General features: G+C 43.0%; 1 protein-coding gene across 1 annotated transcript; it reads left to right on the plus strand.

The window, feature by feature from the left end:
* Window positions 1-3356: 3356 nt before the first annotated feature.
* On the plus strand, window positions 3357-23990 carry naa15b (N-alpha-acetyltransferase 15, NatA auxiliary subunit b). The gene is given in 21 exon segments (XM_005919148.3): window positions 3357-3609; window positions 11976-12060; window positions 12151-12255; window positions 14166-14323; window positions 14969-15103; window positions 16615-16768; window positions 17138-17257; window positions 17358-17453; window positions 17904-18010; window positions 18347-18419; window positions 18535-18704; window positions 18800-18952; window positions 19528-19656; window positions 19772-19985; window positions 20082-20275; window positions 20364-20472; window positions 20564-20662; window positions 20806-20949; window positions 21617-21714; window positions 22138-22225; window positions 22228-23990. Coding segments are annotated over 21 exon segments (2769 nt in total). The 5' UTR covers window positions 3357-3555; the 3' UTR covers window positions 22512-23990.
* The last annotated feature ends 1038 nt before the right edge of the window (window positions 23991-25028 follow it).

The following is a 25028-nucleotide window of genomic DNA, read 5'->3' on the forward strand; positions in this document are numbered from 1 at the left end:
GGAGTAGGAGGCCACCAGATAACAGCAGAGCAAGGCCTAAGCTGTCTCACACCGTGAATAAAGCACCCCTCTGTCGCACACGCAAACACACACAGATTTCTAATTACCTTCAGATGACTTTATCACTGTTTCATTGAGTTATTTAAATGAAAAACGTCGCACTGTGCAAAAGTGTTCTCTACGCCGCCCCAGCATGTTCAGGATGTATAAATATATACGTGTACTTAATCACATGCTTAGTGAAGTGTCCACTCGCTCAGCTTTAAAGTAGCGCAGAAGTAGTCTGCTTGTTGGCAAATAGGCAACAAATTACGTGGCGGTGAGCGATGATAGGGCAATGATAGGCTTCGCCTCTTTTATATTCATTTGGTGTCCTCTAGTGGCTGAAATGGGAAGTGGCTCCCTTATACGTTTGTCCACTTTGCCAACCTTTTGCACAGGACATTTATGTCACATCAGATTTTATCTGAAGCTTATCGCTGGAATGTTGCTGCCTTTCATGCTGTGCTGAGAAATTTTACGCACAAACATGTATTTACGTGTTGCTTAACCGTTTTTTTCTTCTTCAAACAAACACTGTTTTGGTGGCTTTTACTGAATCTCCTTACTTCCGGTAACATAAGAAAAAAATGTGGTTTGGTGCTGTACTCAATGATGACTGGATATTTCTGTTGTCTTTGCGTTTATGTAAATAATTGTCCTTCTTTACTGTGTCTGAACTAAATTTATTTTATTAAAAACAACTTCAGACCTAAAAAAATATGGATGCGTTTATTTGTATCGCACTTTTTTAAAAACAGACAGTTACAACTTGTTTGGATAAAACGTGTGTTAATAAGTGCACATATCCCAATGTGCCAACACACTTATGTTCCTTCATACATATCAGGGGTCCCCAACTCCAGGCCTCGGGTGCTGGTGTCCTGCAGGTTTTAGATGTGTACTTGAGCCAACACAGCTGATTCAAATAGCTAAATTACCTCCTCAACATGTCTTGAATTTCTCCAGAGGCCTGGTAATCAACTAATCATCTGATTCAGGTGTGTTGACCCAGGGTGTTATCTAAAACATGCAGGACACCGGCAGTTGAGGCCTGGAGTTGCCTACCCATACAACAACATAAGCCAGGTGAGGGCTTTGCAGCCTATAAATGATGAAAAGAGTGGGGTAAACATGCACAAGGTGTGGCGGTGACAGAGAACAGATAGCAATATCTGATTCATTTAACTCTGGAAGAGCTTTGTAGGTCACAAGTGCTTTTGCCTTTGCTCTAAACCAGGGGTGTCCAACTCCAAGCCTCAAGGTCAGCTGTGTTGGATCAAGGACACATCTAAAACCTGCAGGATACCGGCCCTTGAGGCCTGGAGTTGGACACCCCTGATCTAAAGCATTAACTATGCAACACACCAACCATCATACGTGACAAAAATTTTAAACTGCCAAAGCAAAAACAGGAAGGAAGCAACACTTTGTGTACCATTCAGCAACTGCCTTCTACAGGTTGAGTCAAATCCTCAAAGAGACAAAAATCAGAACTCAAAATCACAAAAAAGTTTTTATTGATCTAAAAACAACAACAAACACCAGTCAAGGACTTGGGCTTGCCAAGAGCTAACATACTAGTCCAATTTCCCAGCTCTGTTGAATACTGTACTTTTTGTCTTGTAAGTTGCCAAAACATTTGGAAAATATTTACATTTTCGTTACATATCTCAGTTATGGGTGGTGGAGAAGATCATCTATATATTGTAAAGTCACTGGATCAATCCCTGACTCTTCTTTCTGTATCAAAGTCTCCTCGGGCAATATTCTGAACCCCAAGGTACCTGTGATATGTGTGCTGAGGTCTAGATAAAAGCCCTGCATGAATCTGTGTGTGAATGGGTGAATGAAAACTTGTACTAGAAAGTGCTTTGGGGGCTTTTTGGGGGTAATTTTAGCACATATTTTAAATGACTGTGAAAGTCAAGGATAAATGTAGTTACAGAAACAAAAGAAGGAAACTTTTGAATTAATTTGTCTTCTTTCTGTAACATGGGATACAGGGTTGCTCTTTAGAGTGACACCTTCAATCTAATTGGGCAAGAATGGAAAAATACAAAATATATAAAAGAGCGCTGACTTTTGGTGTAGCTGTCACGCTACTCTTCCTTTTCCAGACTAAATATGTTTTGGTAACAGGGTTGCACATGTGGTGTGGGACACAACTTGCAGTATAATTTCCGTTCTTTATAATATGTTGATGTTAAACAACAGTTTAATATCTATCAGAGACATGCCAACAAAATCAAAACAAAAAAAATGGATTTATAAATGTTATATTCGAATACTGCAACCATTTGAACTACTGTCAAACCTGTTGGCCATCAGTGTTGGTCAAGTTACTTGAAAAAAGTAATCAGTAACTAATTACTGATTACTTTCCCCAAAAAGTAATCCCATTACTTTACTGATTACTTATTTTCAAAAGTAATTAATTACTTAGTTACTTAGTTACTTTTTAAAAACACGATTTACAAACTGAATAGGTGATAAAGCGATAGATCTGTCAGCCCAGTTCTACTTTTTCTGCATAATCCATCATACAGAATGTAATCAAATGGAAAAGTCTCTTTTTAAAACTTGTTTTATTAGTTTGAATCTTTTAACTTTATGCATCAAGCAAAAATTTAATTATATGTAACATTCTCTGACTGGAAGAAATTTGTTTAACATTTAAACCTATTTTCTGCACGTTCCAGCACATAAAATAAAATATTTTTTTGTGTTTACACTCACTCTTTCAAATAGATGCAAGTGAAACACAGCAGAAACACAGCATGCTCATACTCTCTCCCGCACTTAATATATTATCCATTGTTGACACAGCACACAGCTGTTGTCACGAACATTGCACTGGCTTACTTCACTGTCATGAGACATTCTTGCAAAAAAAAAAAAAAATCACGGTTTTAGTAACCCAGCGTTCCTACGGGAAAGTAACGGTAATCTAATTACCGTTTTTGCAATAGTAATCCCTTACTTTACTCATTACCTGAAAAAAGTAATCGGATTACAGTAACGCTTTACTGCCCATCTCTGTTGGCCATTGCACTACATCTCACAAGCAGCTCTGTTTATAGATTTAAATATTTGTCCTATCTTATTATTTTATTCCCTTGTCCTTTATCTTTCTTAATTCTTCTTTATAATTAAGGTGCTCAGCGGTATTTGGATTTTTCTCTATGTTCTTTACGTGAAGCTGTAGAATGGCCCAAGTACTGTTATCTGTCTTATGCATTAAAGGATACTTAAACGACACTTTTCATTTTATTTATCTCAAATATGTCATGATCAGTCCACCTGAACTCTCTTTCCCCGCCATTTTGGAAGCTGTCGGAGCTTCCGTCAATGTGAGGAGGAAGTGAGTGAAAAGAGAAAACGGAGCAATCGAGCGGAGCGGCCGAAGCGGGCGAGCCAGGGCTAAAAAACATCACTCAACTCGTCTTGACTACCCGGGCTAACTTTAGCTACATGTGCTGAGGTCGAGGGGGGAAACTGATCTCACCTGCAACCATGCCGACAGTTACTTTACCGCCGAAAGAGAACGCTCTCTTCAAGAGGATCTTGGTGAGTTGGTTTTTAAGGTGCTGCACAGCGACGGCAGCCGAGTTTGGAGCTCTGTTGGCGGCAGTCCGGCTCTTACCGGAGCTCTCCGGCTGGTAGCGCTTAGCCTGTTAGCAAAATGGCATCATTGAATGGGGTTAGCTCGGCTAGCCCGGCCCCTGATGTGCGCTGTCACTGCGGTACAAAGCCAAAATGGTTGTTCATGACTTTGATGTTATTCCGATATATGCTTCCAGTGTGGTTAAATTGCACTACAAACATTTGGATTTTGGATTAAATTGTCGGTATTTGTGGTTCATTTGCGACAGGCCTTAGCACTGGGAAAAGCACGTTAATGCTCCTTTCAGCGGCAGCTAGCCCGTTAGCCGTGTGTGCTGCTGAATTAGCTTGCACTTACTTAGCTTCTCACTCAGTTTTGTGAATGTTGTGGCATTTTAGTTCCTGGCTGCGTGCATAGCTGCTGTCTTCTTAGCCGGATTGTGTTTAGTTGGTCAGATGTGTGCCATCTGACAAAGTAACGTGCTTGCAGGCCACCTGGCGTTACTTAATCGGCTAACTCTACCGAGCTAGATATCTTGGTATGTGAGGCACTAAACAAATGTCAGTAGCACTCTCTGAGTTGTGGGGGCCTGCAGGCTCCGTCATGATGAACCTTAGAGGCTCGCATAGGCCGACGTAGATGTGTATGATGTGTGAAAGCCACTGGAAGTCCGGGGAGTACCGGTGTGGCCGTGTCAGCAAATCTGTAGCCGCCCCAGGCCTGCTGAGCTACTGATCCATCCCTCCCTTTCTCCCGTGTTGCTGGGTTGTTCATGTCCTATCTGCGGGCAGTTTTACGTGGGCCACACGTGTAGCTGAACAAGTGTGAGTTAAGGCTTGTCACAGTATTTTTCAGGAAGTGCGGTTAACTTTCTGTGCGCTGCATGCCAAACTAGTCCCCCCCCGCCACCATGCCTGGTGCTTGGCGGTGTGTACCACTAAACAGTGCTGCATGGGCATCTAGCAACGCACTTTCCAGGAACTGTGGGGACTTGTGGGCAGTGAGCACTTCAGCGTCACAAACTGGATCTGATAAACATCATTGTTTTAAAAGGCAGGGGCTCAGCTGGGACTTAGCGGCTCTTTATCTGAGTATTGGCAGTCCCTATAGCTCTGGCACAGAAAACAAACCTGTGGGACTTGCACCTGAACTTGAGACGTTAGTGGCTGTACGTGTTGCATTCCTCAGTGGGAGTTTAGCCTTTCATGGAACTGGTGATAATCGGTTGACATTACATACTTTCCATATTTTTTTTAAAAAATGTAGAAGTTGTGCAAAAACTCTTAATTTAGGTAACTAGTAGTATAAATACTTGGATCTTTCTTAAGGTAGGAAATAGTTAACAGAAAATCTTCCACCAACAGACTCAGACAGTGTTTGCTTGTTAACTTTGATGTCATGAGCCAGGTCCAAATTCACCTTCATTACCCAAAAGAAAACAAACACTCAGACACTGCAGAGAGTTACAGACAATCCGGTTTCTTTCTTCTCCAATAAAAATATCAGTGCGTCTTTAACACTCTGACCTCCATAAAAAGAGGATTGTGTTTAGGTTAAATACAATGTTCTGACTTAATTATTTGCAGAAGAAAAGAATGCATAGCTCCACTATAACACTTGGATTTAATTTAAGACTGAAACTGACCAAACTTCAGCCAAGAGACTGAAGTTTGGTGAGATGATCCCATCCGCCAGACGAGGTTCAGTCATTGATATTGTGTGATCTGGATAACTTGCTATGAAAAAGTCCTGCTCCCCAACGGAAGTCTTAGTTGGTCCAACATTGATTCTATTCTGAAATGTTCAAATGTTTGCTTTTTAAATGATGCTAATAAAAGGCAGAAGAGGCCTAAAACAAGGAGCTCAGCCTGATTTTAAAAGGGAGATAGCGAGACAGTACGAGCCTGATCCAGCACAGTAGAAGCTTGATTTAGCAACAGCAGTTACGTCATCACATAACAAGTAGAAACATTCTTGTTATACTTTGCGCAGTCCTGAATTGCTTTTCAGTTTGAGTGGTCTTTAATTTTGTACAATCTCTGTAAACATTTCACATACTGCGAACGTCATTTTAACAAAAACTCTATAATAGAACCAGGTGAACTTTACGTCTTCTTCAGAGTTAACAAGGACTTTGAAATCATTTGGTGGAGTTGTAGAAAATGAAATTACTATTATTACTCTTCCTGTCGCAGAGATGTGATGCAAGCTTTGTCCCCCTCTGGCTATAGCCGGGAGCAGACCACACCTCTCTTTATTATTGCTTTCCCAGAGTGAATTCCCAAGTGCATTATTGGAAGTTGGCAGTCGTCTGCTTTTGATTGACAGTTGAGGTGGATACGTTTCCATTTTGTGGTTTCAGGATTCACAAACACGCTGCTCTCCTCCTGCCTCACCTAACAGTGGGCCCTGTACCAGTAATCTTAATGTAATGGTGGTTTTCATCAGCTGTCCTGTTAATGCTTTTGAATTTGCAGGGCAGTGCAATCCATCTAACAAGTGCATCACAGGAAGGAGAAAAAAAGCAGCGGCAAGCACATGTATTTGTTGTACTATCTATGCTGTTATAACTTATCTGCACTTTTCAGGTCTATAAACTGCTGTGTGTGTTGTTCTGTGATGCATTCAGCCACGAGACATGTGGATAAAAGGGTTTCTAGGGTTGTCAAACTAAGGGGAGATGCTCTTACAGCTCTTCTTGCTCTGTCCTCCAATTACATCATATGTAGGTCACAAATCAAGTATATATTTAAATTAATGCCCCATTAATTCATTACGTTTATATTGTTCTGTGAGATTCATAGTAGGGCTGGGCCATATCATACCGTTCACGGTAATACCGGTATAATGTTGGGCAACGATAAGAAAATAAAATATCGCGATAGAATATGGGTAAAACGCGCATGCGCAGTGCCTTTGTTTTCATACGCACATGGCGGAAAAAGCATGGCGGTGGCGGAGAATGAGAAGGGCAAAAGCGATCGTTAAATGAAACGGCTGAACCAGAATTGGTTTGTAAAAATGCTGCAGCTTCAGTGGTGTGGAACTGGTTTAACTTTCGTCCGTCAGAAACGCAACAAAGCACTATTTTCGGTAGCGCATGCTAGCGGGCCGTCGTTATTACCATGTTTTTTTTGGAACATACGGCACACTTAAAATCAATCCTTTGATTTTCTGAAAATCGACAGTGCCCCTTATAATCCCGTGTGCCTTATGTATGAACTCTGGTTGTGTTTACTGACCTCGAAACGATTTTATGTACACGGCGCTCGAGGATTTGTCAAATGTTTTAGTGCGACTTTGCTAATGTCGCACGGCTTGATGGATTGTCGGAGCATTACGGCTATCGTAGGCGGGATCCTCGCGGAGTGATACGTACTGTGCTTCAACATAATATTACCGTATTGTGTGTGTATAACCTCTTTAAGTTTTGCGGTTATTATACATGGTTATGCTCAGTATATGTCGGCCAATTTCCACTGGAAATGCCTTTTGGTTAAACTGTCAGCAAGGAATTTGCATTTGCACTGTTACATTTTTATATAACTTTAATCACATAGAAAACAGCTGCTTGATGGTTTTTTTTTGTTTTGTTTTGTTTGTTTTTTTTGCACTAATAAAGTTGTGGAGTTGTAAAGTATTTTGTCTAGTGTCAATTATATTGTCAGTTATATCGTTATCGCAAATTTTCAAATGTATATGGTGATAAATATTTTTGGTCATATCACCCTAATTCATAGTAAAATCTCCCTCAAGTTTTTGCCCTATATGAAATAAAAGTGTGTGGTGACCAGCTTCATCCATCATCTTTAAACGAGCGAAAACAGAAGGAGGGCGTTTGTCTGTTGATTTGATTTGAAATTGGAGCAGAGACGTTTGTATATCTCCACCGGGCATTTGTGAAAGACATGGCTGTGTGTGCTGAAGAGCTGAGTAAAAACCCGGGAGACATTTCACATGTATTTAAAAAAAAAAAGACTGAACAATTAGAGCATGAAGAAAGTAAAGAGCCAGGCAAGTTGTTTCAGCTGTTCAGCTGATATCATCCTCTAATTTTTCACTAATTACATCAGGCTAAATTAATAAGTTGTTTGTGAGCAACATGGAGTTCAACCAACTGCTGAACTTTAAACTTTGTCTAAGCCTCTTTGGCTTTATTATAGGTAATATTTTGAGTTTAAAGGAAAGATTAAGTTTTAGCGGGATTACTAATGATTGGTGTTTTTTCTGAGGGCTCTGTCTGTGATGATAAAGTGAGTTCACACCCCAGCACTGAGTGAGAAGTCACTACTGACATGAACTCCTGTGAGTTGGGCTTTCATTTTCACGTCCTCCGTTCCACCATGATTTTGATCTGAAATAATCAAACTATGCATTGAAATGTCTAATCGAAATCTAGCATTGGTACTGGGGACTTCTTGCAGCGATCTGTGCAGCTTAGAGCTGAGACTGACTTCTCTGGTGGTGGCAGAGTATTCTTGATAAGCACAGCTGATGGTCTTAATGCTTCTAAATTTATATGAAGCACACACGGTATTATCTCAGAGGACTGATTACTTATTGTCTGTGTCAACGGATCATAATTATTTAAAAATGAATCATTTAAAATGTAGTTTTATATAGAAAGGACTGAGAGAACCAGCAGACACAGTTTAACAGTGACTCAGTGTACTTTACTTTTTACCGGTGTGCACTGCTCATTGATTAATACCCACTTGAGTCTGGCATTGACCTAATGCATTCTTGATATTATTTCTCTAAATACATACCAAACATTGTGTTCTTCACTCTGGCTTGTGTTACATGCCTCTTCCTTCTCTTTTGGGTTTCCAGGGAAGAGAAATCATAACTTCCACTCCAGTTTCACTTGGAGGAAACTTTGGGAAATATTCCTAGAGGGACAGTTAGCTCTTATGAAAAGACAATGTAGAGCACAAGACGCTGTCATTTGGATTTGTTGTTCTACAATTAAACCAGCATTGCTGATTATTAGTAATTGACGAGACAATATTTAGCATCTCATTTAGACTTGCAGTAAAAACACAACATATGTTAGAATATTGAATTAAATGAAGCTTGGCTTCAGGTTTTTGCATTGTACACATGTGTTGTGGCAGGAAAGCGGTCATTCAGAACTCAGACTGCAGATCAGATCTGCCTCTTTTACATGACCTGATAATGAGGGATGGTGCACTGTTGATCCTTAAATAAAAGTGCAGTAAAACAAATGAAGGCAGGATCCACACGGGTGTGTTTCAGGCTTCAGTGCTCTCGCTTACTGTTCATTTTAAGTAGGGTTGTGTCATGTATTGGCAAACTGAATTTCGGATCCTGTGCTCGGACAACGAAAGTCAACAGAATTTCAACTTTGAGTGCCAGTGGAAGCACGAGCATTTCATATCATGGTCATTTAAAGTCCCCTGTGCCTTTATCTTAAATCAAGAGAGGGATGTTGGGTAATCATCACGTTGATCATTGCAGTGAATAAACAGATTGTTAAAGAACAAAGTTACTCACAGGCAGCGAGCTCAGTAATTGGGCCTGCTGCATGTTCTTTAAATGGATTTATTAAACAAAGGACTGACAATGTGTTTAGCACTGGGCTATGAGGTGCCACAGAGGTGCACTACATGGAGGCACCTAAAGAAAGCTCCAAGAGAGACAAAGGACAACTGGTGCCTAAAGGAAAACCCTCTGAATGTGTCAGGAGTATCGGAACAGCTGAGACGCATTTTCTCTAAACAGTCTCTGTGGCTTTCAAACCCAAAAACGCGGTGCACCAAAATTGGTCCACCAAAAGTATCGGGTCCCTTAACACAAAAAGAGTAATATAGTAAAAGCTGTTAAGTGCCAGAAGGATTGCCGTGATTTATACATCAGCGAAACCAAACAACCTCTGGCTAAGCCGATGGCACAACACAGAAGAGCTACCTCGTCAGGCCAGGACTCTGCAGTCTATTTACACCTACAGGCCAGTGGACACTCTTTCAATGATGAGGATGTGCACATCCTGGACAGGGAGGAACGTTGGTTTGAGCGCGGAGTCAAGGAGGCCTAGTTTCACTCATTATGCAAATGTACCGTTTATTAGGTTGAGGAACCCTGCAGTCAGCGGAGACTGAAGAGTCACTTGGATGAGCAATGAAACGTTTCTCCCTCTGAAAATGCTACGTCCAGATGAACAGAATCAACTTTTGGGATTTCCTTACCTGAGTGATTGAGCATGCATCAGGACAGATGCATGACATTCTGTAACCTTGAACACAGTTTGAGTGTCCTTTGTGTGGCAGCACAGACAAAAAAGTGGAGCTGCATATGTGCACATCTGCACACAGGTGAAGAGAGTAGCGAGACATCAGGTGGTTTATTTAATTTCCACTTCCAGCACGAAGAGTAAGTAATGCATACAGATCCACAACAAGCACGCTGCCATATATGGGCTCATTTACATGGTCTCAGTATACCTTAATGAAAACAAACCTGAACTCATATTTATGCAGGATTACCTTGAAGACTGTCATACAGCCATGAACAGCTATTCTTTTGTTCCAGAGTACAATAAGAAGACGGAGCCTTACACTCCAGCCGCAGGCAGGACCTGAGCCTCTTTCTTTCTGTCCTCCAGCTCCACATCTCAGCTGGTGGTGTAACTGTCCCCATAGTTCAACAGTGGATTGCTTAATTTCGTAACCAACCTTGGCACCCATATGTGATGTTGACGTCATCTCTGGGGTTTTGTTTTGTTTTTTTCACTGTTGGTGGAGCTGCTGGTGGTACAACGCAATGCCATCTGCCAGCTTAACTCTTCCTGCCTCCCTCACAAACACACAGTCTCCTCTGACCACCAGCTTAAAAACAGAGGGGGTTTATTGCTGACTGAGCATCTGCTTGCTTATTGGAAATGTAGAACCAGCGTAGCTAGTTTTTAATATTTTTGGAAGGAAATCGTAGATGCTCAGAACTGTCTGATATGTTTCGCTGCAGTAATACAGGGAGACTGTGGTAGTTTATGACTACAACTTTTAAGTGTTGACTGACCAAAAATCTGTTGTTCAAGGTGTTTAAATGTGCAGTGCACACAGTGCTGGGCAGCATGACCACACATTTGTATCTTTTCAGGCTTTTCCTGGCTCAGACGGGTAGTATGTAGTAGATGGCAGTAAATGCAAGTTGGACTGCAATGAGCTTGTGTTATTTATCACTATTATTCAACTGATTAAAGTCAATTCCTACATTATAAAGCACTGAAAGCATCACTGTCAGTATTAAACGGGTGTTACAGGGTAAGGATAAACAGCTGTACAGTTGGATTTGTGAATTAAACCATCAGTATACCCACTAAATAGAAGCTTTAGCCTCATGTGACTTCAAACTTTCTCTCCGATTGGTCATTTAACTTGTGATTATAGTCAAACTCAGGCAGTTTTACTGTGTGGACTTTATCAGCGAAGAGAAGCAGGCTAACAGTGTCTTTGAAGTAAAGACTGGTTTACTTTAGTCATAACAGCCTTTACAACAGTTTTGTTTTGAAATTAGATGAATTAAAATGCGTGCAAAGAAAACAGGAGAGAAGTTTTGCTGTGGACTAGAAAGGCATACTGGTTTTCCTGTTGTTGTGGGGACTGTTTGTTTTCTCTGATACCTGGAATGGGTGATACGGACCTGCACCGGTGCTTGAACAACGCAAAGGCACGTGTCACGAGTATCGGCAGGCCTGTAATGTACTACTGATAAAGCCACCGCGAGAATCTGGGCTGTAACTGACAGCGTTTCCTGACGAGCGTTCGGACTGCGGGCGATAAAAGTCTAAAACACTGCAGCTTAGCCAGCTGAGCCGGCGTGTGTGTAAAATATAGCAGCTGTAGATAAGAGGAGAGTTGAGTGCTGGAAGTTGGACACTATACTTCATGTTTATGTGCTGCATGTTCAATCGCTGTCTGTGATTAAGCACATTTGCATTTTAAATTACTCAAATAAAATTCTCATGATTTTTCTTTGGCGTTGATTAAAACGGCTTTGGGGACGGCGCCAGAAGTTTCTGTTTAGGGGGGGAAAGGAACGTGCATATGATTAGGTCCAAGAATCTTAATCACGATTATTTTGGGCGACACTGATTACTTGCAGACTTTGGAAAAAAATGTGTTGTTATACTTTAATAAAACTGAATGTGTCTTAGCAATGTTGAAAAATCCATTTCCTGGATGAAGGCAGTTGGTAGTAAATAGATGCAAAAGCAGAACGAGCAGAGACCCAGAACACGGGCTTGACCCGCTGACCTGTTTAAAAGTCACTTTGGCCTAAAGCGATTTCTCTGTCCTTCCTCTCGCAGCGATGTTACGAACACAAACAATACAGAAATGGGCTCAAGTTCTGCAAACAAATCCTGTCCAACCCCAAGTTTGCTGAGCATGGAGGTAAGCAGCAAAAATGTAGCTGTACGGAGAATTTTTCTTTTTCTCTTAAATGTATTTTTCACCATCTACTGCATCCTTTTCTTGCTGCAGAGACCCTGGCAATGAAGGGCTTGACCCTGAACTGTTTGGGGAAGAAAGAGGAGGCATACGACCTGGTGAGGAGAGGCCTGCGCAATGACCTCAAGAGCCATGTCTGTATCCTTATAGACAGCACTGCACCCTCTGGGTTAAGCAGCTGTCGCTTTGAACTATTAGCAGTGTCTTTTTGCAGGATGGTTGAAGTGTGTGTCTGTGTTTGTGGGATGCTAAAAGGACCTTGAGGTGCCTCACATTGTGTAGAAGAGCTCTGCTCTCGGTGGAGCACTGTCAGCACATTCTCTCTGTGATTCTCTTGCAGAGAGTGAAGTCTGTGCACGTTGCTGGTGGATGAGGTCTATCTGAACCTAAACCCTGCCTAAAGTCAAGACAGAGCAGCTCTCTGCAGATACACTGCTATCTCTTTAGCTTCCACAGTAAGTCAGTATCCAGGGCATGTTTCCGTCCCTCAGAGGGCGTGCTTTGGTGCACGTATGCAAAAAAAAAAGTGTGTTCTTTTAAAATAGCTGAGGCTTTGCAACACATCAGGATTTTAAATCACGGAGTTATGCGTTGCATAAGCTCATAATTATGATTGGTAGTTCATTTAGATCATTGCTTTGTCATTAATCAGTTTTTAGAATAATCATGTTCAGCCACATTGGAGATGAAGCCTGAACAGCCTCAGAAACAGTATCCTGTTTTATGGATTTATCTCTTACTAGCCTTTTAGATTTGCCTCTCCCTGCTTTAGTTTCTGTGGCGCCGGATAAAAACTTCATCAAAACACTGTTTACACAGGATTTGGACTTGGCAGCACAGCAGCTAGTGCTAGTAGTTTTTACTTTGTGTTCGACCCATGTTGAACACAGCGTTGAGATGATTTTTGAACAGCATGAACAGCTTCATAGTTAGCTACTGTTGGAGGTAATAGCCTCTTTTTCCCCCCCTTTGTTTGCGCAGGAGGAACTGTAGAAGCCATAATTGTTACAACTCTATTTAAGGATCTTTTTATAGCTCCTGCAGAAGGATAGGAAATGTCCCAGTATTCAGAGACGTTTGAGTGTAGGTTACAGTTACTGGTCCAGCTCCTAATGTTCATGGATTGTTGGGACACATGAATACAGCACCAGAAGCAGCCATTAAAAACACAGCTTTTACAGTTGTTTTTCTAAACTAAAAGTATTAAAGTAGCTTAAATATAATTTTGTTGTCTCAATGTAGATCATTCAGTGCAGCCTGTTTTATTAAATCCTCACACTTAAATTTTTGTGGGTAAAATTGGTTAAAGATAACAGCAGTTTAATAAGATGCACTTTATCTTATGCGAGGTCCATGTTGGCCCAGCAGTGCGGCTGTTGGACTACGGAAAGGGTAAGAAGCAAGTTTGATGACAAATGGCGTGAGAATAACAATTACTCTTCACAGTTTAAGCCAGAAGTGCTTGTATGTCGAAGGTGCTTCAAACTTTGGACAAAGTTTTTATTTTTACATTTGAGCAACATCTATAAACACAACCAAACACGTCTCATTTAGTCTCCCTGTTGATTTTAAACTGATATACATGTAATTACTCGTACAAAGTCTACTTTCACTATCGTGTCAACATTCTTGTAAATGTGGATATTCTGATGGAACAAAACAAGGACACAGAAATCATCAGTGAAGGTTTTAAATGAATCATACGAAATGAAACATGGTGGCATCACAGTGGCTCCCACCACGCAGCAACACAATGAAGAGGATGACACAGGGCTGCAAGTAAAGGAAAGACCACATGATGCATAACTAGTGTTTAGCTATTACAAGGCTTCAGAGTTCATATAACAGAAAATGCAGGAAGGTGCCTTGTTCCTGAGAAGTGAGCACTTCTGAGATCCTTTCGCTCTGAAAGCAGCTTTTTAAAAGATCACATCACTTCAGTTCAACCACAAGAGAAGAGGCTCATTGAACCCCTCTCCCCTTTTCTGTACTTCATTTGATAGCATCATACAAATTGTGCATCTTCCTTAACTGGCCTTGCGTACCAGGCTGGCATGTGTACGGTTTACTCCAGCGCTCGGACAAGAAGTACGATGAGGCCATCAAGTGTTACCGCAACGCCCTCAAGTGGGACAAGGACAACCTGCAGATCCTCCGAGACCTGTCCCTGCTGCAGATCCAGATGAGGGACCTGGAGGGCTACAGGGTGAGTCAGAGGGGGATTGTGTCTCTTTAAGTAGTAATTGAGAGATGTTGCATGTTCTTAATCAAAAGCTGGGAGGTTTTGATGAAAAGTTTGGCCACAGGAGATAAATCCTGTTGGCAGAGGCATGTTTTAAAAAATCGGTAAACTTTTTATAAAGGAAAACAAAAACAGTCCTCAGTTAGTGGGGAAAGAACTTTCCTGAAGGGAAGCACACACTTCCATCTGTCGCCCTGCCTCGTCCAGGACGCAGTATGGCTCTGAATTAGAGAGGACTGGGCGAATCAGCATCCAGATATCAGGTTGCAGTCAGTCTTCACAATGTAGAACAGCTCTCCTGGGATTTAGATGCTTTTATAGTGAGAGGTATGAAATGGCAAGAGGAAAGTCTGGCTGAAAGGATTAAAAAATATGGATGAGAGGACAGGGAGGGGCTCCCACTCAGAGTGTATTAGGTGTTAATTTTAGTTCTCCCTGAGCCAGCTAGCAACATCCTGGTGTCACTACCATGAGTCAGCACAATCACTTTCTCTTTGTTTATCTTCCCAGCACTGCCTCAGGTTTGAGATAATGTGGGCTTATAGGGAACGTAGAATTTTTCCACCTGATATCAAATGAACTCAATGCTGGCACATTGTCTTTCTCCAGGAGACACGGTACCAGCTGCTGCAGCTGCGTCCAGCCCAGCGGGCCTCCTGGATCGGCTATGCCATCGCCTATCACCTCCTGGAAGACTATGAGATGGCAGCAAAGATCATTGAGGAATTCAGGAAAACACAACAGGTTAGACACAGCGACAGTTTCGCATTTCTCTTACCCGAACCAGGAGATGACTTTCAGTTGTTGTCAGTTTTGTTGTCACCCTGTCGTGCAGCTGGCCTGAATTTCAGTTTGAATTTCAGTGATCTCAGCGCCAAGGTCAGAGGTCACACTTTCTGACAGTATTGTGAATGCAAGAACTGGAGAAGGAAGTCACCTTGGACTTTGACATTCATACCATACGTGCATCTGCTAGGAGGCTGAGGGGGATGCACTGGAGGCCGCTGATGTTGCAGTTTTAAATAGAGTGGCCACTTGCTCACATCAGTAGCACCTTCTGCCAGTGGGATACAGCGTAAATGATACAAACACAGACTATTCAGTCGAGACTCTGCAGCTGTGCAGAGGCCAGTACTGCAGACACAGACCAGGCACCTATTTTAGAGTGTTTCAGAGCTGCCACAGCTGGAGTCGGTGCGTTAGATTTCAGTACAAGCTCTGGCCAAGAAGCCAAGATAAATCTTAACAGCTTACCTTAAGCAAAATTTGTAGTTTTTCTCTTAATTTTTTTGTCCAAAAATATCTTTGACTGGAATTTAAAAAAAATAAAAATTAAGAAGTTGCATTTTCACTGATAGAGACCATCTTACCTATTCTTAAAAGTAGGGGTACAAGTAGCTGTTACAGCCAACTGGTCCTTACAATCCTTCGGTCTAAAAACCTGTGATTGTGCTGAAAGTTGCTGGCGGAGTGTGGGCTGATCTTATTTGCTTGTGGCGTTGTTGATGCTTTAGCTTTCCACCTGCTGCGGCGAAAACAGAACACAAAGACAAAGAACTTTAACGCTGTTCACTGCAGCTGCTGTTTGTGCTCATTTGCACTTTTTTTCTCCTCCTTTGTGGTGAACCTTCCTGTCATTCAATCAGCACACACTGATTTGGCTACACCCTGTTGGCTTTTTAAAGCACTGCACCGGAGTCGTCGCCATAGTTTCTGCGTTGGCCACATTCCTGCAGTGTTTGTTTCTACGCAGCAGGGGCGGTACGCAGACGCACACCAGTGTGGACCAATAGCTCCTGCTGCATGGAAAGTTTGTGCAAGGGAGAACCCCTGCCACTAAAGAAGCTTGAATATGAACTATTTTGTGTACTTACAGGCACCATGCACGGCTCCACGCTTTGATGAGTAACAGGCTTACTCGTATTCGTGACGCTGTAGGTGTCTGACTCGCTGATTTACAGTGAGCGCTTTGTAGCTTTGCAGCCGGTGGGTGTTTTTTCTATCGTCTCTGCATTGGTCACAACAGCAGTAGAGCTCACTCGCTTTCACTCTGGCGTGCTCCTGATAAGACCAGCCTGCTTCCTGTCTTTGTGCCATCTGTGTAATACAGTGAGCTGGTGTGACCGTGCACACACACACTGAATAATTCAGTTTCCTGAAAAGCACAGCGGCTCCTGGAGGTTTTCAGTCATGCGTGCCTGGTACAAAATGTTACTGACACTCAGAGTGGTCTGTTCTTTGTCTGGTCTGTTCAGACGTCTCCGGACAAAGTGGACTACGAGTACAGCGAGCTGCTGCTCTACCAGAACCAGGTGCTGAGAGAAGCAGGTTTGCACAAGGAGGCCCTCGAGCATCTGTCCAACTACGAGAAGCAGATCTGCGATAAACTGGCAGTGGAGGAGACGCGAGGTGGGTGACTGCAGAGTCTCTCTGTTAATCTTCGGAAGTGCAAACATCTTTACCAAAGTAAAATCAAACAAGCAAAACTTTATTGAAAGAGCACATTTCATTCACAGTGGTGGAATGGTGTTAATGGTGTGATAAAACCTGCTGCCACTAGGGGGAGCAGTGATGCCAGCAGTAATCTGGCATAATGCAGGTGCTGCAGGAGAGAAAGGCAAACAGTCATCTAGAAAACTTTTCTGAGGCTGATTTAATTTTACCGTCTCTGACACTCCTGTGAGCAGAAGTTTGTTGGGTTTTTGTTTTTGCTAGCAGCCATGATTTTTCTTGGCTTGTTATCTCGATTTAACAGTGTTTGCGCCCATGTTTCTGTAGGAGAGTTACTGTTGAAGTTGGAGCGTCTGGATGAAGCAACAGAAGTCTACCGCCGTCTGCTGGAGAGGAACCCAGAGAACTGGTCCTATTATCACGGCCTGGAGAAGGCCATCAAACCAAGTATGACACGAGTCTTGTCACCACTGACTTCTAAAACATCCAAATCGGTGGTGAAGCTAAATCCTGAATTCCTCTGGATTTTTATTTATTTTATTTTCAGGTACTGTAGAGGAGAGATACAAAATCTTTGAAGAAGCCTGGGAGAAATTTCCCAAAGGGCTGGTGCCTCGCCGCCTACCCCTCAACTTCCTTTCTGGTATGCAGCTCATTTCTCCGCTAAATCAAACAGAATAAAGCCAGTGTTCACTTATATTTTTAAAACACCCTTTAGCTCTAGTCATAGTTTAGGCCTGTAATTAGTTTAGTTTTAGTTTATATTTAGTTGACTAAATATCATAAGATTATCGTAGACTAAATCTGAAGTTGATTCAGTGACTAAAATATAAAGAGGTTGGTTGTTTTGTTCCAAAATAGTTTGCAAAGCTTCGTATTTTCATCTCATTTTTAGTGATGAAAGTGTAAGTACATTTCATCATAGCTTTTGTCCTTGTATGTTAGTTTTTGTTTAGTTATCGGCTTTTTCCATCAGGGGAAAAAAAGTTTGTTAATGAAAACTGACCAAAATTATTAGTCAATGAAAGTAACAATCAAACTACAGAGTAAAGATTAATTTTCTTTTGCTTTGTCTTTTTGTTTTTCTCTGAAGGTGACAAGTTCAGAGAGTGTCTGGACAGGTATTTGAGGATGAACTTCAGTAAAGGCTGCCCGCCCGTCTTCACCACGCTCAAATCGCTGTACAACGACAAAGAAAAGGTGACGGCACACCTGCTGACTGATCTAAAATTAAATCACAGTCACAGCCTCGGACCAAAAGAGTCTTAAAGAGGCTCAATTCCAACTCATTCCAACATTTAAAATAAATAAATAAAAAAATTGGAATAGCTTTGCATGAGTTAAAAATTATCCCTTATTATCTTATCCTGGGCCTCAGTGAAGCCCTTCAGCTCATCCTCTGTATAAAACGTATGAAATTAGCATCGACCGTTGTAAGAAATATTTATGAACAATAAGTCTCTGTATTAACTGCACGATTCTGAAAATCCCCTTTGCGTCACGCTTCATATTTACTTTGTCCTCCTTTCCTTTTAGGTGGCAATTATAGAGGAACTGGTGGTCGGCTATGAAACCTCATTAAAAAGCTGCCGAATGTTCAACCAGAACGGTGAGAGAAACATTTCAGCATCCTAACAAACCAGACGAAGTTAAACCAGCTGTAAGTTTTTGTGTAGCTGTTGCAGTCGTTTGGTTCCAACCCTAACGAGCGTCTGCTGTTCCAGATGACGGTAAGGAGGAGCCTCCAACCACGTTGCTCTGGGTGCAGTACTTCCTGGCACAGCACTATGACATGATCGGCCAGCAGACACTGGCTCTAGAATATATCAACACGGCCATCGAGAGCACGCCCACGCTCATCGAGCTCTTCCTCATCAAAGCCAAGATTTACAAGGTGGCGCGCGTGTCTGATTTGTACGATTGTTTACTATTTTAGACGCGTAGTTCTGCTGCGGTGGTGTTCTCGACTGACCTTTTTCGCTCCTGCAGCATGCTGGCAACATCAAAGAGGCTGCCCAGTGGATGGATGAGGCCCAGGCTCTGGACACCGCTGACAGATTCATCAACTCCAAGTGTGCCAAGTACATGCTGAAGGCGACCATGATCAAAGAGGCCGAGGAAATGTGCTCCAAGTTCACCCGGGTGAGAGAAATTGAGCAGAGTGACAGCTGACCAACCGATGAGGACTTTTAAAAATGTCAAAACAAAATGTTGGCAAATGATGAGTACAATCAGTACTCATGATGAGTACAATCAGTACTCATCATAATGAGTACTTTCTATCTTTAGATCTCTGATAGACTGATGGAGAGAGAGATTCCCACTTTTCGTACAAGTTCTAGTGATTCATGACAAAGTAATTGACTGTGATCAATCGCAGCGGCCTATTTCCCAACATTGTTTTAAAGTGGAGGGTGAGCCATAAACAAAAACCTCTCCATAGTCAAGCACACGCAGAATTGTGGACTTTAAAATAATCCTACATTAGCAGGATTCTAGCTATTCTAATGTTCTTGACCAGTTAACTCGATAACCCTCTTTAAAGTATCTCTGGTAAGCATTTATAAGACTCATGGAGGGTTTTAATGCAGACTATAGGCTCAACACTGTTAGTTCACCTCATCAATAGCATTCAGTTAAGAATGGATCCCCATGGAACACGTACAGTAATGGTCAGACTGCCAGTGCTCATGTGTATATGTCTCATGTTTCTGCAGGAGGGAGCATCAGCAGTGGAGAACCTGAACGAGATGCAGTGTATGTGGTTCCAGACTGAGTGCGCGCTCGCCTACAAAGCCATGAACAAGTTTGGAGAAGCCCTGAAGAAGTGCCACGAGATCGAGAGGGTGAGGCTTTTCTGACGGGATTTTAAACTCTGTGTGAAAGTACACGCTCCCTAACCGCCCACAAAGTCTTTCTGGGTGTTAAAATTGTTCCTTTTTTACTCTTTAATCTCATCAGCATTTTGTGGAGATCACAGACGATCAGTTTGATTTCCACACTTACTGCATGAGGAAGATGACGCTACGCTCATATGTGGACCTGCTGAAGCTGGAGGATGTGCTCCGGATGCACCCGTTCTACTACAAGGCCGCAATCACGGCCATCCAGATCTACCTGAGCCTCCACGACAATCCGCTGACGGATGACAGCAAAGAGCTGCAGGCGGACACTGGTGAGAGACGCACAGTGAAGATCCAGCTCTGAGTCAACGAGGCTCTTATCAAGGGAAGGCCTCCACTGACCGTCCTTTTTGTCTTCATTTCTCTAGCAAACCTATCGGACAAAGAGCTGAAAAAGCTGAGGAACAAGCAGCGAAGAGCCCAGAAGAAGGCCCAGCTGGAGGAAGAGAAGAAGAACGCGGAGAAGGAGAAGCAACTCAAGAACCAGAAAAAGAAGAAGGAGGATGACGACGAGGAGATCGGAGGGCCCAAAGAAGAGCTCATTCCTGACAAGCTGGTGAAGGTCAGTGGCCGATACGTGAAGTATTAAGGTCTGTTTATCAGTTTTTAGGACTCGAGTTTTACTTTGTTTTGCACATTTGCTTTTACAGGTAGAAAATCCACTGGAAGAAGCCATCAAGTTCCTGACGCCTCTCAAGCACCTGGTCAAAGACAAGATTGACACCCACCTACTGGCCTTTGAGATCTACTTCAGGAAAGGTTGGCGCGCACATGTTATGTGTTTTTTACTCCGCCAGTACCGTCTTCGTCCCCATTTCTGCCTCACACGTTTACTGTGTTCTCCTTTCAGAAAAATACCTGCTGATGCTCCAGTCAGTGAAGAGAGCTTTGGCAATCGACCCCGACCATCCGTGGCTGCACCAGTGTCTCGTACGCTTCTTTAAAGGAGGTATGAGAGGATTCATTATTTAACTACCAGCACATGCTCCTAAGCGCTCGGTTTTAATTGCCTCTCTATGCTGTTGCTCTTCTTCGTTCCTCTGCCTCCACCTCATCCTTACATAATCCTTTTTCTCTGTTCCCTCTTTGCAGTTTCAGAGAGCAAGGAGCTTCCAGAGGTGGTCAGGACGGTGCTGAAGCAGGAGATCACCCGGCTGTTCGGAGACAGCAACGCTAAGAGCTTCAACCAGGCCTACCTCACCAAGCACTCCAGCTCCATACCACACAGACTGGCTGGTAAGTCTCTTTGACCCTCACTTCTAATACTTTGGTACTTAATGCAACAACAGTTCAATTGACACTGAAGAGCAGTACTCATGAAAACATTTAAGGTTATTTGACATGACCTGGGGGCCGTTTCTTCCATTGTTGCAAATGTTTTTTGCTTGAATGTCACTCCGTTTGTTTGTTTTCCCCCCTTCTTAGTTCATCTTTGCACCCAACGATCCCTTAAAATGTAATTTTTCAAGCCCTGTCCACAGGGCTTTGTAGCTGCCGGGTGGTCTCTAGCAGACATTTCAGGTTTCAGTTTTTTGTTTTTTTTGTTTTGGGGGGGGGGGTTGCTGCTCGTTGGTCTCATTGGTCCCATTGTGGAAACTTTGCACCTAAAGACTGATAGATGAGCACAGACGTTGGGCAACCTGTTCTTCCTTAGTGAAGGCACTGATTCACATCATGCATGCCCTTGCCTCTTACCTTAATATTAATCACCTTACTAAACTCCCGACTCCAACCTCGGTCCTAACATGAAACCCAAAACAGAGACTTACCCCTGGAACATGCCTTTTAAAGGTTTGTGGACCAGCCTCACGCTGCAGAAATATTTCTGCGATGGATTGATCTTAAAATGTAGAGTTATTAAAAACACACTTTCTCTCACTCACCTTCTCTCTCCCGCCCGTAGCTGCGAAGATGATGGTGTATCTGGACTCCTCGATGCAAACGAAAGCAGCAGAACTGGCCGGTGCACTGGATGAGTCCCTGAACAACAGAACCATACAGGTACGTATTGGCATCATGTAAGAAGACGGGAGGGAAGCAAAGAAACAGTTACGACTATTCTTATGCTAAACACACACTGGAGTCTTTGCTGTTGTGCAAATATCAAAAGTGGAATAAAAGTTAGTCTATCAGGTCCTCATGGCTCAGATGCTGAGAGTATCCATCTCTCTTGGATCAACCTGAAAAAGGGCTGGAGCAGAACAAAGGAGTTTCTTCAGTGAAGTGAAACCAGCCAGACAGGTTTTCCTAAAAAAGTTGGTCAAAGGACCGACCGCAATCGAGAAGTTGCGACAAAAACTGTGGTAACCAATAACATCAGGAAGTACAGCAGTTCCTTTTGAGTTGGGATTGTGACTGTGATAAACTGTCCACTCCTCCCTGCCTGAACGTAGCTTCTTTTAACCTTTGTCCTCTCGTCTTCAGATCTGCACGGAGGTCCTCGACTGTCTTCGCAGCGGCGCCCTGGGCGACTGTAAGGAGCACGCAGAGTCGTACCGCGCCGAGTGCCACAAGCTTTATCCCTACACGTTAGCTTTCATGCCCCCCGGATACGAGGAGAACACCAAGATTGCCAACGGAGACGTTTCCACGGAAACGGAGGAGCTAGCCAACGAGATGTGAGCACGGCGGTACAGCAGCGGATGAGAAAAGGAACTGGGCCGAGCACGGAGCCTTGTGGTACGCCTGTGGCAGCCATTTTTGTAGAGCCGGACACAGGAAGCGAAAAATGGGTGTTTCGTCCTCAGGCTCAGCTCAGCTCTGACCTGGCTCGGCTCGGCTCTCTCCCACATGGGTGAAAATCAGGACTCTGTGTGTGCGTGCGTGCGTGCGTGCGTGTGTGTGTGGAGGGCGTGTTTGTGTGCGTGCATGTGTGCGGTTGTGTATTTGTTGGAAACAGAAGGAGGAGGGAGGGGAAGAAGAAGATAAGTGTCCATTTTACTTTTTTAAAACAGAGCTGGCAATGCTGAACATGAAAATAAAGAATCGGGAGAAACTGAGCGCTGGTTTTCCTCTGATTAATAACAATAACGCCAACCACTCGGGCGTGACTCCCAACACGTTGCATACTCTGCTCCTCTTATTTTAAAATAAAAGCTAATCTAAATGAATATGGGACACGGCTGTCGGTGAGGGGCGGGGGATGGGGGGGACTGAGCGGAGCGGATCTGATCTCTGACATGTCCGCAGGAAGCCGAGCGGGAAGAGTTACCTGAAACGGACACTGAGGACGACCACAGGTGTTTCTGTATCTGCTGTGACGCTCACTCAAGTAAAACGCCAGAGAAAGCCGCCTCGCACGTCGAACAGCTTCCCCCCCCCCTAAAAAAGTGCTTCCCTCGCAGTTCCAGGTCCAACATGGGAACACGTAACCCTCTGTCCTCGTGGAGCACCTCGTAGCACAGAATAAAAACTGTAAAGATTGTGTGATGCGTTCTGTTTCAACTACACAGCTACTCTTAACTTTTCTATATAGCTCTGAGAGAGATGGATAGACCTAAGCAATACCACAGACACTCTTACCGATGATAATCATTTCAGGATCTGGTTGAAGCGGTTACACGGAGCCTCCGGGCGGTCACTTTTATTTATGCAGCACATTTAGTAACAGGAGTTTGGCCCCGGGTGCTTTCCAGACGAGGCAGAGTCACTTGTGTTGTTGCTCTTTAGAAATGGTTTTATCTGCATGATGTACAGAGACTCTTTCGGTGAAGGCGTTTATGAGCCTGTAGTGCTTTCAGAGGGATCTTCTTCTCTGCTAACTTTGAAAGTCTGAAGTCAACATCCACTGCCCCCCCCCTTTGCCAAAATGATAAGACACGAACAAAGGCGAGTAAACGTACAAACATCTGGAAGCTGTTTTACTTCTTCTGTACCACCCCCACATCTTGTTTTTCTTCCCCTTCTTCCTCTGATTTTGGTTCTAATGTGAAAGATGAAATCTGAGATGGTGATGTATGATATCTCTGGATTTTTGTATTAAAACCAACAGGAAAAAAATGCTTGTTAGCCTCCCTGAGCTGCCCGTGTTTTCTTTGCAGGGGTTAGGTAAAGCTTTCGCGAGGACCAGGTTTTACCTGCTGTTTCAAACAAACTAACCTTGAGTGGAAGTGGGTTACGAAGCCCTCTGACACCGACGCGGGCTTAGTAACCAAACGTCAAGAATGTGCAGCACCTGTTTTGTGTGAGCTGGAGGAAAATCCACACGCCTGCAAAAATTTTGTTCTGTGTGATTATTTCAGGAGGACTGTTTCACCAATAAAATAAAATGAAATGGCTTTCACGATTTTTCAAATGGTGCTTCATAGTGTCAAGTGTTAAAAATCCCAATAATGATGAAAAAAGACGAGTGGGAACATTTCAAATCAGAGTAGGAAGAGTTTCCTGTCGGTGATCTTAATGCAGCAGCCTTTATGAGAAAGGACAGGGCATCTCAGTCTCTACCTTAGACAGAATAATGGACGAATACAATATAAACATTTCATTCACAGAAAATTCAAGCACAAACTCAACCGTGAAGAAGTCTGTGTGGACTCATGTGGCCTTTAGAAAAACTGCAGTTGTTGTTACTGCTGTGTTGGCTTGATTATCCAACACCAGGGGTTTCCCTTTTGTGTCAGCACTACCTCTTTATTTAGAGACAGTTCAGTGGTAACAAAGGTGATTTCGTACCTGTCACGAAGTAGGAAGGTGCAGGGTTTTTCCTGCACTTTAACCAACCAGGTTTGGCCTCGTACCAAATGAAATTCACCAGGACTGTGGTTTAAAAAAACACAGTTTGACCAGTTCTTATTTTTTAAAAGCTGGTTTTAAGTTACTGAGTTTAAAGTACTTCTTTATCAAATGGCCAAAAATAACAGAACAACGCACAGACTTCTGTCAGATAACAGACTTTTATACTTCCTCTCTGTGCTGATCACTGCTTACGTGTTGTAGGGAAAATCCCAGAATTAGGTCCTGGTACTTTATATTGGAGCCTTTCCCTGCTCACACAGGCATGATCACACTGTGTGCTTTAAAGGCTTTGCCCCTGTATTTGACAGAAATTTGTGCATTCACTTATTTTCAGCAAATCCTGCCTAACAAAACGGGATAAATCATTTTATAGCCACGCTGGTGACTTCCCTTGCTTGGGTAGTCTAAAATGTTTTATTTTGAAACCGCTTGTGAAGTTCAGGGTCAGTGGAACCCACTCCAACTGTCAGAGGGCAGGCGGCGCAGGCCAGTACAGAGAGAACGTTAATTTAAAATCACCAAATAGCCTAGTATCCTTCATGAGCACACAGAGAACATTGAAAACCTGAACCTGAGATCCT

This window comes from Haplochromis burtoni, unplaced genomic scaffold, assembly GCF_018398535.1.
Source record: "Haplochromis burtoni strain Fernald_Lab_line unplaced genomic scaffold, NCSU_Asbu1 Contig_35, whole genome shotgun sequence".
NCBI lineage: Eukaryota > Metazoa > Chordata > Actinopteri > Cichliformes > Cichlidae > Haplochromis > Haplochromis burtoni.